At 36.4% G+C, this 16,888-nt stretch overlaps 1 protein-coding gene across 8 annotated transcripts in view; it reads right to left on the reverse strand.

Moving 5' to 3' along the window:
* Ehbp1 (EH domain binding protein 1) overlaps positions 1-16,888 on the reverse strand; it is a 386,641-nt gene that overhangs the window by 298,196 nt on the left and 71,557 nt on the right. For all 8 annotated transcript variants that reach the window (XM_023720824.1, XM_023720823.1, XM_023720828.1 and 5 more), the window contains exon 3: positions 16,613-16,670. In XM_023720824.1, coding sequence (XP_023576592.1) covers positions 16,613-16,670 — 58 coding nt within the window. The remainder of the gene's footprint in view (positions 1-16,612; positions 16,671-16,888) is intronic.

Raw genomic sequence — 16,888 nt, forward strand, 5'->3', positions numbered from 1 at the left:
GGCAAGAGCTCTACCACTAAGCTATAGTCCCAGCATTTCTGTTAATTTTTTCTTTTCTTTTGCTTTTTCTTTTTTCTTTCTTTCTTTTTTTTTTTCTTTTTTTTTTTTTTTTTTTTTCTTCCAGTAGGGTTTCCTAAATTGCCAGGGCTAGCCTTGAACTTACAATCTTTCTGCTTCAACCTTCTAAATTATAGCTGAGATTATAGGTAAATATTACCACACCCAGCCTACTTTTTCTCACCTTGGGGGAGGGAGTTGCATGTTGCTGGGGATTATAAGCACATACCACCACACCTGGCTTTTTGTATCATACTGATATTTTGGCATCTGCCAAGGACAAGCCTAGGGGAAAAAGTGCAATATTTCTCATTTTAGCTACTGAGTTCATAAAATGCCCTAATTATTTCACGTTATACCTTACCTAAAAGATACCTAGGGCCAGGGAGATGGCTCAGTGGAATAAGTACTTCCCTGGCAAGCACAAGGGTCTGAGTTCAATCCCTGGTTTCGCCAAAAAAAAAAAAAAAAAAAAAAGATACCTAGCATGAAACTAAATATAAATATAACATTAGCACTCAATACTTTCAATTTCTGTAAAATAAAAATAGAGTATTTCATTACAAACTTATTACTGTCATATTGTTATGAAATAGTATATTCTTATGGAATAGTATTTCAGTACTGAGGATTAAACCCAGGGCTTTTGCATTGCACTACAGTCCCACCCCTGTTTTTTGTTTGTTTGTTTGTTTTTTACGTTAAGACAAGTTTTTGTCCAGGTTGTGCTTGAACTGGTAATCTTTCTGCCTCAGCCTTCTAAAGTGCTAAAACTACTCACAGGTGGACCAACTCACCTGACTTAATTTCCAATTTATAAAACTGCCTATATCAACATACAATGGCATCCCAGTGCTGCTAACATCATGGCTGTTAGGCAAAGCTCTATGGGTATACCTCTCCTCTTGACATGAAAGGATATATTATGTATGTATGTATGTATGTATGTATTTTTGACATGTTGTTCTGGCCACCCTTGAATTTACCATATAACCCAGGCTGGTGTGAAAGTCTTCCTGCCTCAGCCTCCCAAGTATTAGGATTACAGACATGTGCCATCACACCCAGCTTAGCATACACATTTTAATGGCTATAGCACAACACAGAACAAGAAAATAAAAAAAGTGGTAATGCCATGAAAAAACTAGTGAAAATTTTAAAGCTCTGATTTCCTTTTGGAATTCTCCCACCTCTCTACATTCTTAAATTTCTAGTTAGAAAACAAATTAAGGGGCCAGGGAGATAGCTCAGTGGCATATGCGCCTGCCTGACAAGTGCAAGGTCCTAAGTTTGATCCTGGGTTCCAAAAAACAAAAGAAAGAAAAAAAGAATTTAAGATAACATAACTATCTGGCATAACTTTTCTGCTCTATCATGATTGCCCTGCTTCCTACTGTCACACACAAATTTAATTTAATTACATACAAATCAACTGCAGCCTGAAAAAAGGTTTTGTTATAAATGCCATGCCTTGAGAAGAGAATGTAGAGAAGATATATAATGTGGTAATTATTTTATTACCCTTGGTAATTATTTTTTCAATCAAAAATGAAACTGCAATGAGCTCCTTAAATATTTTATTACATAAACATAAACTATGAACTAAAATTTAAATTAAATAAGGCAATGTGCCTTATTATTTACTAACTAATCTGACAATGAATTGACTTGTCTTGGTATCAGTTCTAAATTTCAATATATATCACATTTTATTATATACATGCTTCATATTCTCTCTCTCTCTCTCTCTCTCTCTCTCTCTCTCTCTCTCTCTCTGTCTGTCTCTTTTCTCTCTCTGTCTGAGAGACTGTCAAAAACATGTCTGCACACTTAAGCAATTTGCCATACTAATAAATGTCTGAAAGCTAATGGTCACAACTTGGAGCATTTCTTATAATTGTAAAGGCCAAAGGTAACTTGTATGACTCTCATTATGTCTCAAAAAACTTATACTTAAATACTTATACAAGTTTTTCTGATTTTCTTTTCCTGGAAGATGTATACAATTTTTGGTGGACTCTATATAACATATATATGGCACCTATATGATATGTAAGAATTAGGAAAGATAAATAGTGGGGCCGGGGAGATGGCTCAGTGGAATAAGCGCTCCCTGGCAAGCGCAAGGGCCCGAGTTTAATCCCCAGTTCAGAAAAAAAAAAAAAAAAGAACTGTAGCTCAAATTCCTTCTATAACATAGTTAAAAATAAAATCTAGAACATTTTTGGCCAAGGCTTGTTATGTTCCCCTAAGTGATTTCAGTGGTACTTAGCAAATAATGTATATATTTCAAAGGAAAAGCATCAAAAAAAAAGTCTTTCAGAAAATAATAGTTCTATTCTGTGGACTTAGAATAACTGATAGCTAACTTTAAAAACAATGGGTAGAGGCAAGGTTTTTTTCAAAAAATTCTGAAATGTCATGAGTCTTAAGTTTCCCAAAATCTTTCAATTCATTAGTTTAACTTCTATAAAATAATCACTTCCTTCATAGTTATTGGAAGTGATTTTTAGTTCCTTATTTAGCTAGTACATACAATTTATAAGACAGTACTTTCATAGACACACAAACATAATATGTATAAACTGTAGTTAATTTAATGTATTATAAGTTCTCATAATCTTTTCCAAAAGAATACATGTGTCATATTTCAAGAAAAAGCACAATGATTGTATAGTTATCCCTTGGTATCCAAGAAGGACTGGCTTCCTTGCTATCAAAATCTACCCTCAAAGAGGGCCAGCGAGATGGCTCAGTGGACTAAGCACCTGCTTAGGCAAGCAAAGGGACCAGGGTTCAATTCTGGGTGCATTCAGGATGGTATAGCCATAGGTGCACATACTGTCTATTTTTAGAATCCTTCTCACATGTAAATAGATAGGAAAATAAATTATAATGCCCCCAAGCAAAAAGTGTGTGCTATGAAGAAAATGCTAATAATAAGGTAAAGCATCTTAAACTTCTACACTGCTGGTAAAAGTACTAGCAATTCTTAAAAGGCAAAAATGTTCCTACCCTATTATTCAGGATTCCATTCATTGGTATATACTCAAGGGTAACAAAAATATTTGTCTGCTGAAATACTTCAACAATAACACGTATAGCAGCTATTCACAACAGTGAATATTTACTAAAGTAAGAAACTAGAAGCAAATGTTCATCAACAGAACAAATTACTGTATTGTCACAAAACAGAGTATTACTCAGCAATAAAAATAAATTATCAAAAGATACAAGTATGACTAAATCTCAAAACATGATGCTGAGCCAAAGAAAGCCATACTTAAAACAAGATTACTGGACTGTTTAATATGAAACTCAAGAACAGGCAAAAATAGTCTATGGTAATATCAAAACAGTGGTTGGGGCACAGTGCCTGCCTGACAAGCACAAGATGAAGATGAAGATGAAGATGAAGATGAAGATGAAGATGAAGATGAAGATGAGGATGAGGATGAGGATGAGGATGAGGAAGAGGAAGAGGAAGAGGAAGAGGAAGAGGAAGAGGAGAAAACAAAAAACAGTGATTGTTTCCAATGTTTGGGAATAAACTGAGGAACAAAGGAAAAAGGTGAAAATAGTTTACATCTAGATAAGAATAGTAATTACATAAGTATATAGACATTGATCAAATCTCACTGACTTGTAAATTAAAATCTATGCATTATAATAAATGTCAGTATAACCTGATATAAATAAAATAATGTGGAGAAAGGGAGGGTGTGCCTGTGATGCAAAGAAACAGCACACTCACCCCCAGTCAATTTTGGGCCCATGATTCCTCACCATGTGGAAAAACACCTAAGATTTTGGAACCTGCTGTCCCCATACTGAAGGAGGTTTAATCAAGAACCATTTTAAGAAGTTATTTACAACAAGCAACAGAAAAATTACAGAACAACTTCACATCAGGATCTTCAGCATCACAATACCACAGTGACTACAGCAAGGTGATAACCAACTGACTGCTTGACAAGGATGAGACCAATGCCCCAGGAGAGAAGGTAAGCCTCAAAGAGTCAGCAGCTCAAGGGAAAATAAAAGACCAAGTCAGTAGTACTAGCTTCAAGAAAAGCTCATGGCTACTGCAAAGTACAAAACTAGTATGAGGTTTTACATCTAAAGTTACTCTTCACGGCAAGCTAGAATTAGAAAAAATCCAAAACAGCGGCCAACATATTGAAGAGGGCTTAATGAAGAACAATTCTGAGAAGAAGTTATTTACAAGGAGCCACCAAAAAAACCCTACAAAACAACTTCACCCCCAGTGTTACCTTACCACAGTGACTACATTCGAGATTGCCAGCACAGGCAGCCATAGCGACATTACCAGCTAGAGCTAGATACACACAAATATACTCAATTTCAAACCAGGAAGGACACAGGGCCCAGAGCTCCAAAGTTAGAAGCCATGCCTGTGAAGGGTGGCTTTCATAAGTGGATACATCTAAAAGTGTTAGCATTAAATCCAGCTGTCTGGGGCTGGGGAGATAGCTCAGTAGGTATCTCACTTATTCAGACAGCTGAATAAGTGCCTGCCTGGCAAGTGCAATGTCCTGAGTTCAATCTCCGGTACCACAAAAATAAAATAAATCCAGCCATCTGCTTAAATTACCGCTACAATGAGAAAATTCAGCAGAAACAAGTGATCTGATTGCTCTACCTACAAATGAGAGCAAGGACACTCTTCACCTTGGACAGCAGCCACAGTCAGGAGGTATGGATAGAGAGGCCTCTGGAGCAAAGGGAGGCAATTCAGAAATCCACAGGCATAAAGACAGGGGGAGAACACTGTCATTCACTGGATTCTAAGGCTGAAGATCCTAGAAAGAGACTCAATCAAAATTACAAAGAATTTTTTCTTTCCTATACTTGACCTGCCTACAATGACAATGCCCACTTTTTTTTTCAAAGTTTTATTGATAAAAAGCAATGAGACAGTTTCAAATCAAATTGGAAGTACAGTTTCAAAAAATAATACACTGCATATATTCTTCTTAGTGGTTAATTACTGTACAAAATCAATGCCCACTTTTAATGCCCACTTTTATTTAACATGCATTTGGTTTAACAACATTCACCTTTATAATATTACATGGCAAACATAAAACAATATTTATTTACCTTGAATATTTGGTATGTACTTTGACAGTTTAAAACCAAATAAAGTGAAAATTTGAGATCCAGTTTATAAATCTATTTTGCATTTAGGTTTATCACCCTATATGAAACAATTATAAACATTCTTAGCCATCTAGTCTTCTATACAACGATCTCCCTATTCTATTCTTCTTTTAGCTGCTGTGTATTATTCAGCAAAATGTTCAGAGATGGTTCTCAGTGGATATAATTTAACTCCTTGGTATCTTCCAATTGCCTTCATACATAAATATTAACCTGGTAGAGTTTACATTTTTGTTCAAAAATGTTTTCCCTTAAAACTCTATAAATGCTGTTCCAGTGTCTTCTGGCGCTTAGAATTTTAAGAAAAAATCTGAAGTCAGTCTGACTTTGGCTCCTTTATAGGTAACCTGCTTTCTCTGTCTGAATATTTGCAAATTTTTTTCTTTATCCTTAAAATTTTTTTAAGTCACAAGGATATGTCTAGATGTTGCTTTCTTCTTATTAAAATTTAAAGGTATTCTATGAGCCTTCTTTGCAGGCCTACTTTGTTCTTCACCTCTGGAAGGTTTTCTTCAATTGGTTCTATAGTTACCATTTCAACTTCATTTGCTTTGTCCTGTGTTTCAGGTATTTCTCTAATACATAGATTGTACCTCCTGAACAGGCCCTCTACATCTTTTTCTCTTTTTCTCATCTTAATTTCTTTGGCCTTTTCCTCTGCATTCTGTAAGAAGTTCCCTTGTTTTTCATTTATTGCAGTAATTTTATTTTGTAACCAACCCTTCTTTTTGTGCTTCCTTGAAATGGAAGGACTCAATCTCTCCTATGGGGTCATGACACCTACTTTACAATTAAGCCAAGGTCAGTAACGAACTCTCTCAAAATACAGTCAACAATTTCTACAAGCTTGCTCTGGGCCAGCAGATTGCTATAGTTCAGTACATTAGTAACAAGAGGAGGCATTTTCTTAATAACATACTTAAGTCTATTCCTTTCTCCAGAACTATAGTACTGAGATCTTTTCAATAGCTCTTTACAATGGGGCCAAAAACACAATCTTCCCAAACACCATAGCTGAAGAACCTAATCTCAATTCTTCTTCTTTAATACCTTTATCATCATCTTGGAAAGTCTAACCAAAAGATTTTGAGATCTAGCCAACATACAAGAAGACCCAACAGCTGTGAAATCAGTTTGTTGACCATTTTTGTTCTGAGACTGCAGGGAGCCTATGACTGATTTCTAGACTATGTTTCTAAATGGGAACATCTAAATTTTCAGATAATTCTACCTCTGAAAATGGATTCTGGGAAGCAAGATCTTTCCTATTATAATCTCTACAAAGAAGATTGTTTGATAAAAAATAAATATGGATGTATGGGCTGATATGTAATGGAAAATACATAGCAGACTCTTAAATTATGACTGGCCTCACATACAAACTACTTAGAGTTACAACTGGAATTCTAAGTTTAACTTACTACCAGTCTTTACTGTGAACACCAGCTGATTGTGCTGTTATAATCAAAGACTCTCAATGACAGGAAAGCATATGCAACTGTATGCAGGCATCAGTCTGAGCCCAGACACATGCATCCATGGATGTAATTTTGGTCAATGCTTTATATAATCACTACAATTACTGTCATCAAAATGGCCCCAAGTAAAATGGTCCCAAGTAAGCTAAGCAAAGGAAGGAAGCAAAGGTAAAGAAAACAATCACAATAAAAAAGAATAAAACTGTGGAGAAATACTAAAGTGGCATTCATGTGACCAATCTCACTAATATGTACAGCATGTCAAAATCCACCATCTCAATAATCTTACTGAGAAAAGATTTGTATAATAAAGGTAGTGTTGCTGAAGATATTACTCAAATTTGTAAGTCATGGGGCTATTATTAGGGTGGATAAACAAAAGGCAGAGAGCAGATGATAGCCTAACTCTATAATTTATGAAAAAGCTGGGGCTATAAATGTAGATCTCTGGGGCTGTTGAGATAGCTCAGTGGTGTAAAGCGCCTGCTTAGGCAAACTTAGGCGTAGCACAGGGACCATGGTTCAATCCCCACCACTACCACATGCCAGCCAGCCCTGAGCTGGCCACAAAAAAAAAAAAAAAAGCAGATCTCCTAAAGGATAATCCATCAATGAGTGACAAAAGTGAAATATTTTGTGCCAGTAAGGGATAGGGTTGAAGACCACAAATTATAAATTGATGGAGAATCTGTCCAAAGCCCCATATCCCCCCACCCCTTGCCTTTGGAATTTGGGTTCCTCTGTCGGTAAAGCTCAGAGCAGAATTAAGTCTGCTGAAGACAACACAAGGAAACAAGCACCCAGGTATGGGGATGACTTCTACGCAATTCCAAGAAAACTACCATACCTCTCTCCTTCTCTGCCACTGGCAAAATGAAATAGTGGCTTGCTAAAGACTCTGGGTCACTGTTCCCAGAGAACACTGATCATCCCAAAGCCCTATTTTCTCACAATTCGTGTCTCTTCTTTGTTTCCTATTGTGTGTCAAGTAACTCCCTAACTCTAGGCAAAAGATAGGGTAACTCACTGAAGGGGTCCCTAATAATTGGCACCATGGAAAGTGTCTCCAAGAGGGTGATTTCACAATTTTTAAGAACTAGGGTCCACAGCAACTAGGTATAGTGAAACAGCCAGTCCTGATAAAAACAATGTTGAAAATTACATATATCACTTCAAAATAAGAAAATTACATATATCACTTCAAAATAAAATATATATGAAAGAAGAAAGATCATCAGCGAAAGTGAGGGATTCCAAGGTGAAATGAAAGGGACATAGAAGATGGAAGGTCATCAAGATGAAAGTAACATTTAAAAAAGGAAAAAAAAAAAAAAAGGAAGTAACATTTAAGGAAGAAAACGCCCAGGAGAAAACACATTACCCAGGAAGAGAAGAAAATGCTAGACCACAAGACTATGAAGGATGGGATAATCTTATTGCTACATGCCAATATGAGTGATAACATCAAAATAAAGTCTCTCTTGTGTTCAGAAAACATAAAGTCATCAAGAAAAAGCTAGGGGTCATATGGAGATCTTACACAAAAGTCTGGATAACAAGAATACTTTTTCTTGGGTGGATCAAGAAGGCTTTCTATTGTTTAGAAATATAAACGTTTTCTTCCAAAAAGGGGCAGTTCCATCACAGTTGGAAATATAAGAGCAAAAGTCATTTTGGTTTGCTGTCATTTTGAAATGATATATGTAATTTTCAACATTGTTTTCTATTGTTTATATATGTAATTTTCAACATTGTCCTATTATTTAGAAACATTTAGAGGACAAAGGTTTACCACTCAAGGCTCCCTTCATCACAGACAATGCTCCTGTTCACCCACCAGATTTGGAAGTCTTGGTTGAAAAATTCCCATGGCTCTCAATCAAGTTCCTCAATATAACTCCTATACTGCAGCTTATGGACAAACACGTTATATGCCAAGGAAATGTTCCTAAAGTGCTTCCAGATGGTCTCAGATATAGATTTAACCCTTAAAGAGCTCTGGAAGGAATATTACAGTACCCTGTGGGATTTATCTATAAATCTTGGGCCAATGTCTAAGGACACTGAGATCTTCCTGAAAGATCTTTCTCTTAAAGGAGAAAAACTTTAAGGCTGTGGAAAGGAGCTTAAGCCTTCACTTGACCCTGTGGTTGATGATAGTGTCACCATAGCAGAATCCGCAGGCTTTCAGGTAGACAGTGGTGATGTTGAGGAACTAGTGGAGGAATACTCGGAAGAATTGTCTATAGAGAAACTTACATCAACTTCTGGCTGAGCAATACAGAATAGCAGCTCAGGGGAAGTATTAACAATCAAGGCAGAGGGGCTGAGGAGATGGCTCAGTGGAATAAGCAAGCGCAAGGGCCTGAGTTCAATCCCTGGTTCTGAAAAAAAAAAAACAATCAAGGCAGCAAAAAAAAAAAAAACAATCAAGGCAGCAACGTTTTGAAATAAAGGAATTCTTGAAAAAATGGATATAGCTACAAACATTTGTAGGGAAGACCCACCAGACAGAAAATGCCAATCATTACATTCATTTGCCTAATGACAGTGTCATGCCATATTACAGAAAAGTGTTAAAGAAAAGACAAAAACAGACAACCTTAGACCACTTTTTAGTTTGAGACCTAGTGAGCCAGAAGCAGATCCTAGTGGGTTACAGACTAGTGAGCAATACAGAATAGCAGCTCAGGGGAAGTAAGACACAGAACCAGATTCCAAGGAGAGAAAGGACACCAGAACCAGATTCCAGATGTTCTTGTAGAAGGAGACTATACTTCCAGATAATAATCACCTTCCATTTCATCCTTCCTTCCTGCAAGCCAAAGATGTCAACCCGAATGGTGAATACAGTATGCAACCGCTGTTTCTGGAAACTAGGCATATTTTACAACTTTTTGGTACACACACTAGGGAATGATTGGTGTTTCTGGCAAATTACAAAGTTTATACAACATTATTATTATTATTATTTAGTTAGTTAGTTAGTTAAGGGGTGCTTTGGAAGGTTGGGAATATATTATAGGTATTTCCATTATTTCTTATGGGAAAAAGTCTTGATGTTACAACCAACTTGAGATACAACCAGCCCTTGCAAACAAATTGAGTTCATAAGTCAAGGGTCCACTGTAGTTTACAAAGAGAAACTGACTGAAGTAGAACTCACCTTTCCACGTTACCTGAATTCCAGCTCTATTATGTCAACCAATGTATGTATTTGAGCTGAGTGCCTTGACTGAGATTTGTCATTAACTCTCCCAAAAACTCTCTCAAATTTTTTTCCTATGGCTTTCCAGAATTTGACCATAATAGCATCTCAGTCAAATGTGATCCCATCTTGCTTTTTGGGCTGAGCAGTAAGTATTCCTCCCACTTGTTCACTCTGCAACAATTCCCCTGTGCAACTTGCTAACCACCTGCCATGGACCTAATAATTCTGTGGGGGAAGGGAGGTTTATTTCTTATTCCTTTACTGGAATTTTAGGGTTTGGGGGGTTTTTTTGGGGGGAGGTCTTTTCTTTTTCTTCTTTTAACTTTTTTCATTCTTATTTTTTCTTTGTTTTGCTCTGTGCTGATATTCTTTTCACTGTTTTTCTAGTTTTTGGTTTTGTTTTCTTTTCTTTTCTTTTTGTGGTGGAACTGGTGATTGAACTCAGGTCCTTGCACTTATTTGTGCTAGCAGGCTGAGAGATCTATACTGGAGCCAGGAAGCAAAGCTCAAAGTAAGAACCAGAGGTTCCTGAAAGGTACCATAGTCATCCTCAGGGACAACAAGGTCTCTCACAATGAGAATAACTAAGTCCATATCTTCAATGAAAACAGCTAAGTCCATATCAAGAAAGTCAGTGCAACATACTTCTCCAGGAGATTAAATAATGCACCACTTTCCCCTCCGGGCCAGGAAGCAATGCTCAAAGGACCAGAAGTTTCCCAAAGTGATACACAGCCATTTTATGACAAGGTTCCAAATCCTCCAACAAGAACAGCCCAGTTCATCAGGAAAGCCAGCATGACAAGCTACTCAAGGAAAACTAAAGGGCCAGCCAAGTAGCTCAGAGGATTAAAGCGCCTGCTTAGGCAGATGCTGGGGCTGGGAGTTTGATCCCAGGCCTGCAGTGCCAGCCCCGCCCCAGGGGTACACTGAGACACAGATTGAGACTAGGCATGGTGGTGTATGCTTATAACCCCAGCACTAGGGAGGCTTTAAACAGGAGGATCACTATGAGTCCGATCTGTACAGTGAGACCCTATAGACCCAATAGACCCTGCCCTAAAAAAAAAAAAAAAAAAAAAAAAAAAGGAAAACCAACAGCTCCCTATAGCTTCTCTTCTTCTCTAGCTCTGCCCCTCATGATGTCAGCAACAATCCTCAGGTGGGCATCCCACACCCAACACTACACTGCTTCATTTCAGCTGGGTGCTACAAGTAGACCATCAATTGTCAATCCACCACAGTCAATATTTGGTTTGTCTCAGTGTTTATACTATAATTATAGATCTCTTTTCTATGTTTAAGGGTGGTACATTACTGGTTCTTAGGGTACATTAATATCTAGTTTGTCTTTGATGTTACTGTTGCTGATTTTATTGCTAAGGCCAGGATAGCACAGTTGCTGCTACCAACAGGTTTTCTCTGTATGCCAATATTTGGATTGCCTTTGTGTCATTATCAATTCTGCAGGTCAGTAACTGGATACTGGACCAGAAATACTGCAGCCTCCCTTCTGAAATAAAAAGATGTAGCTAGATCTTAGGACTTATGTAAGGTTAGTCATGCCCATTGTGCATCATTGAAAAATAGTAATAAGAAGTCTTCATACTATCAGGTTTTCCACTACCACCAAGATGCAAATCTCAACACAAAGCAAGCAAACTTAGAAATACAAAAAGACAAGGCAACAAAATAACTCCAAAACACATACAACTCTGCCAGAGCTGATACATGGGACATTGAGAGGAAATCAAGTCACACAACTGAATTATTTGAAATGATGAAACTGAGATTAAAAAACAGATCAACAACATGCTCAGCAAAGTCAATGAAAATAAAACAGATGATGGACATAATAAGCAAAATGATCAGAAGATTTCAAAGCATTTTCAGAAATTCAAATAAGACCTAAAAAGATAGCTGAAACAAACAAAATGATATAAAACCTGAATGATCAGTTTTGCAAAGATTTAGAGGCCATGAAAAGGCACTACAGAAAAATCCAGCATATTACAACTTCTACTGAAAGTATGGTCAGCAGGTAATCAATACAAGGACTGTCAAAACTAGAGGACAGAGCTGATGGTAGTGACAGTTACTCAGAGACTTGTTAAAAACAAGAAAACATGAACTATGCAGAACATCCAAGAGCTGCTAGACACTGCAAGGGGGACTAGTCTAATATTAAACAGAATTTGTGAAAAATCAGAAGAAAACACAAATGGCATAAAAAACCTATTTATATAAATAATAACAGAAAAAACTTTCAAATACAGGGAAAGAATTAAACACAGAGATAAGTGATTCACAGAGAATCACTAACAGCCATGATCAAAAAAAGAACCTCGTGGACCAGAGAGATAGATCAATGGACTAAGCACCTGCTTAGGCATGGGCAGGGACCAGGGGTTTGATCCCTGGCATCACATGCCACACTGGCCCCAGGCACACTGAGCCGGACACTGAGACTGGGCATGGTGGCACACGTCTATAATCCCAGCGCTGGGTAGGCTGAAAACAGGAGGAACACTACAAATTTGAGTGTTGAGACCCTCTGCCAAATACATAAAAAAAAAAAAAAACAATTCAGCATATACAGTTCAATAAATGGCATACATCATATAAACAGAAAGACAGAAATCATATGATCATCTCAACAGACACAGAAAAAGCTTCTAACAAAATCAACCTTCTATACAATTTCTTAAAAACCCTAAGGAAAATAGATATAAAAGGAATTTACCTCAATTTACTTAATCTCAATGATAAAAGCTACTGATGATAAATCTATTACTAATATCAATATTCAATGGGATAAAACTGAAACTTTCCCCTCTAAAATCAAGAATAAAAAAGAAGGGGCCAGGGAGATGGCTCAGTGGAATAAATGCTTCCCTGGTAAGCACAAGGGCCTGAGTTCAATCCCCAGTTCTGCCAAAAAAAAAAAAAAAAAGAATAAAAAAGGATGACCTTATCACCACTACTGTTTAATATAGTACAGTGATACCTTGATTCAAAAATGTTTTTGTTTGTGAACAATCTGGTTTGCAAACAAAACTCTGTATCAGGTCATAAGTGGGACCATAGCTATCTTTCCCACATAGACACAAACACGGCCATCTTTTCCAAAATCATGAAACAAATTAAGTTCATGAACCAAGACAGCACTATAATTCAAAAATTAATCAGAGCAACAAAAGGAAAGAAATAAACATGTATGGGGTGGGGAGATAGCTCAGCGGTCTTAATGCCCGCCTGGCTAATGCAAGGATCCAAGTTCAATCCCCAGTACCACAAGCCGTGTCAGTCTCAGAACCCCAGGCACACTGTGCCAGCCACCAAAACTGGACATGGTGACACATGCCTGTAGTCTCAGTAATGGGGAGGCTGAGACAAAAGGAACACTATGAGTCCAAGCTGCATAGTAAGGCCCCGTACCCAATAAATAAATAATTGATTAATTCAAAAAAAAAAGATATAGAAAAAGAAGTCAGACATATGTCAGACATGTTAAGGACATAATCCTTAACATAGAAGACCCAAAAAATTCCACTGAAAGACTTCTAGAATAACCAAATTCTGCAATGTATCAGGATACAACAAAATCAATACACACACACAAATCAATAGTATTCCTGTACACCAAAAATGAATTCAGTAAGAATGGAATTAAGAAAATACTATTCACAATAGTATCAAAAAAAATTAAATATCCTAGAATTAACCTTCCAAATAAGTGCAAGACCTCTACAACAACTATGGTACTCTGAAAAAGGAGACTGTTGAGAATATCAGAAAATGGAACTATATCCCCCTGTTCCCAGACAGGTAAAACCAGTACAGATTATAGTCAAAGTAGCCATGCTTTCAAAACAAAGACACAAATTTATAGTAATCTCAATCAAAATACCAACAGCATTCCTCATAGATCTAAAGAAAAACACCCTAAAATTTATAGAACCAGAAGAGATCTAGAATAGCAAAGGCAATCCTGGGCAAGAAAAGTAAGGCAGGAGCATCATAATTCTGAACTTTATGGTATATAACAAAGCTACAATGATAAAAGCAGCATGGTACTGGTACAAAAACAGATGTGTGGATTAATGGAAGAGAACAGAGGATGAAGGAACAATCTCAGTTACATTGAACTATATGAACTTTGACAAAGGAACCAAAAATACAACACTGGAGGAAAGCTAATCTCTCTGATGAATGGTCCTGGGAAAACTGGCTATTGACATGCAGAAGATTGAAGCTAGACCTTCATCCCTCATTCCATGTATAAATTAAAATCAGAATGGGTCAAAGATCTAGTTGTTAAAGTAGAAACAATCTTCTGGAAGACAAAAGAGGTAAAACTCTAGAAGACATACCTGTAGACAAGATGTTTCTGAACAGAACCCCAATTGCACAAGAAGTAATCTCAAGAATGAATAGGAGGGGCCGGGGAGATAGCTCAGTAGAATAAGCACTTGCCTGGCAAGTACACATACACTTTTGGACAAAATCTAGACTATATAAAGAACCAAAAGAAAAAGTATATACTCCCAAAATAAAGAATCAAAGTGAGCAACTGAAATGAATAGACACTTCTCAGAAGAAGTACAAATGGCCAATAAATACATGAAAAAATGTTCAACGTTGCTGGCCATTAGAGAAATAAAAATTAAAACAACAGTGAGATTCCACCTTACTCCAGAAAGAATAGCTATCATCAAGAAATCAAATAATAAAGGCTGCTAGGGCTGTCAGGAAAAAGGAACCCTCCTACATTTTCCATGTGAATATAAACTAGTATAACCATTATGGAAATCAGCATGGAGATTCCTCACAAAACTCTGCTCAACTCAGCTACCCTCCAATTTAACCCCATACCCTCCTAGGTAGGTTCTCATAAGACTTAGACACTGATACATGCATACCCAAGTTTTTAGCAGAAAAATTCATAACAGCTAAATCTTGGAAGTAATCTATATATCTTAGATATATAGAGTATCAACAGATGAATCGATAAAGAAAGTGTGGCAATTCCATACAATGGAGTACTATGCCATAAAGAAGAATAAACAAGCTATTAATAAGAAAATAGATGCACCTGGAGACTACAATATTAAGTCCAATAAGTCAGACACACAAGCTACAATACTGTATGGTCCCTCTTATATGAGAAACCCAAAATATAAAGATAAAAATAAAAGATACATAATAGGAAATTGAGCAGTAGAGCTTTTGCAAAACGGAAAGGGGCCAAGAATGGGGTAAAATAAGGAATTAAGACATATTATATACATGAACCAACCCCCCATAAAGAATGTAATCATTTTGTACTACAAATGTACTAACAGAGAGAAAACTAAAAATAATTAGACAAAAAAAAAATACTCTTTAAAAATTAAGAATCCAGATTTTAGTTTCAATTAAAAATAACAAATTTTTATGCAGGTTTATCAATATCCAATAAAAATTCCTATGAATATTGTATACTAATAAAAATAGACTCAGTTATATGTAAAATTTTAAAAGCACAGAATTGTAGCGCTGGGGAAATAGCTCAGTAGAATAAGTGCTTGTCTGGCAAGCGCAAGGGCTTGAGTTCAATCTCCGGTTCCGCAAAATAAATAAATAAATAAATAAATAAATAAATAAATGTACAGAATTGTTATTGAACTTTTTTTTGAGACAGGGTCTCACTATGCAATTTAAGACAATCTTGAACTCATTATACACCCTCTGCTGTCCTTGAACTCACAGTAATCTTCCTATTTCAGCCCTCCTGCATATTGGGATTACAGGTGTGCGCCACCACATCCAGCTGTTCTAGTCTCCACATAAAAAGCTAACAGGACAAAAAATTAATTGAATCCTACATATAACTGTGTAAATGGTACACATTTAATCATTTATTCATAGTACTAGTACAGAGAGGTTAAACAGCCCTTATGTTCCTCAAATTTACAGTTATACTGCTACTACAATAAATTAAGTAATTTACAAAGGACAGAAATTTATTTCCTTATAGTTCTGGAAGCTACGAAGTCCAAAGTGAAGAGATCACCTAATCAAGGCCTTTTTATAGTACCTTCATAAGGTATAAAGCAGAAGGGTAAAAAGAAATGAACCCTCTCAAGGGCAACTAATTACTTCTATCTATAAAAAAAAAAGAAACATTCAGTGACCTCTTAAAAACCCCATTTCCTAGTATCATCACATTGGCAATACCTGAATTTTCACATTTCAGCTATACTAGCTATCAAATCCAAGATCAAAACTCAGATGACCTAACTTCCACTTAAAAGATTTCAGGACCTAATTGATCCATTTTTAACAGGTTAGCTAATTAGAAAAAAAGATCAAAAAATATTTTAAAATATTCTACTCTAAGGCCAGAGAGTTAGTTTAGCAAACTAAGTACCTACCTAGCAAGTGCAAGGACCCAGGTTCAGTACCCAGTATCACATGCCATGCCAGCCACTGAGACCAGGCATGGTGGTGCATGTCTGTAATCCCAGCTCTGGGAAGGCTGAAAACTGGAGAATCAATATGAGTCTGAGCTGTGTAGGGAGGCCCTGTATCAAATACATAAAAATTTTAAAAAAAAAAAATCCTACTCGAAGACCAGAGAAGCATATTTTAATGAAAGTTGAATCAATGTTTTGCTAAGAAATTTAGAAAATGGACTGACCTTAGAAGACTTCCTTCGGCTTCTTCTTGTCCAAACTACCACCAGTTTGTCTGGTTGCCTGCAAATGATGAAAAATAAATTAAATATAATTTGTTATATTACACTAAATTAATAAAGTTCAGCTTTAGTACTTTAAAAGGGCAAAAGTATCTTGTGCTTTAGATTTCTTTTTTTTTGGTCAGAAATCGTTTTATTTTATTTTTTTTTCTTTTCTTTTCAAAGTTTTATTGATAAACATATAGCAATGAGACAGTTTCAAATCAAATCAAAAGTACA

Source organism: Octodon degus, unplaced genomic scaffold (assembly GCF_000260255.1).
Source record: "Octodon degus isolate 3935 unplaced genomic scaffold, OctDeg1.0 scaffold00078, whole genome shotgun sequence".
NCBI classification, from domain to species: Eukaryota; Metazoa; Chordata; class Mammalia; order Rodentia; family Octodontidae; genus Octodon; species Octodon degus.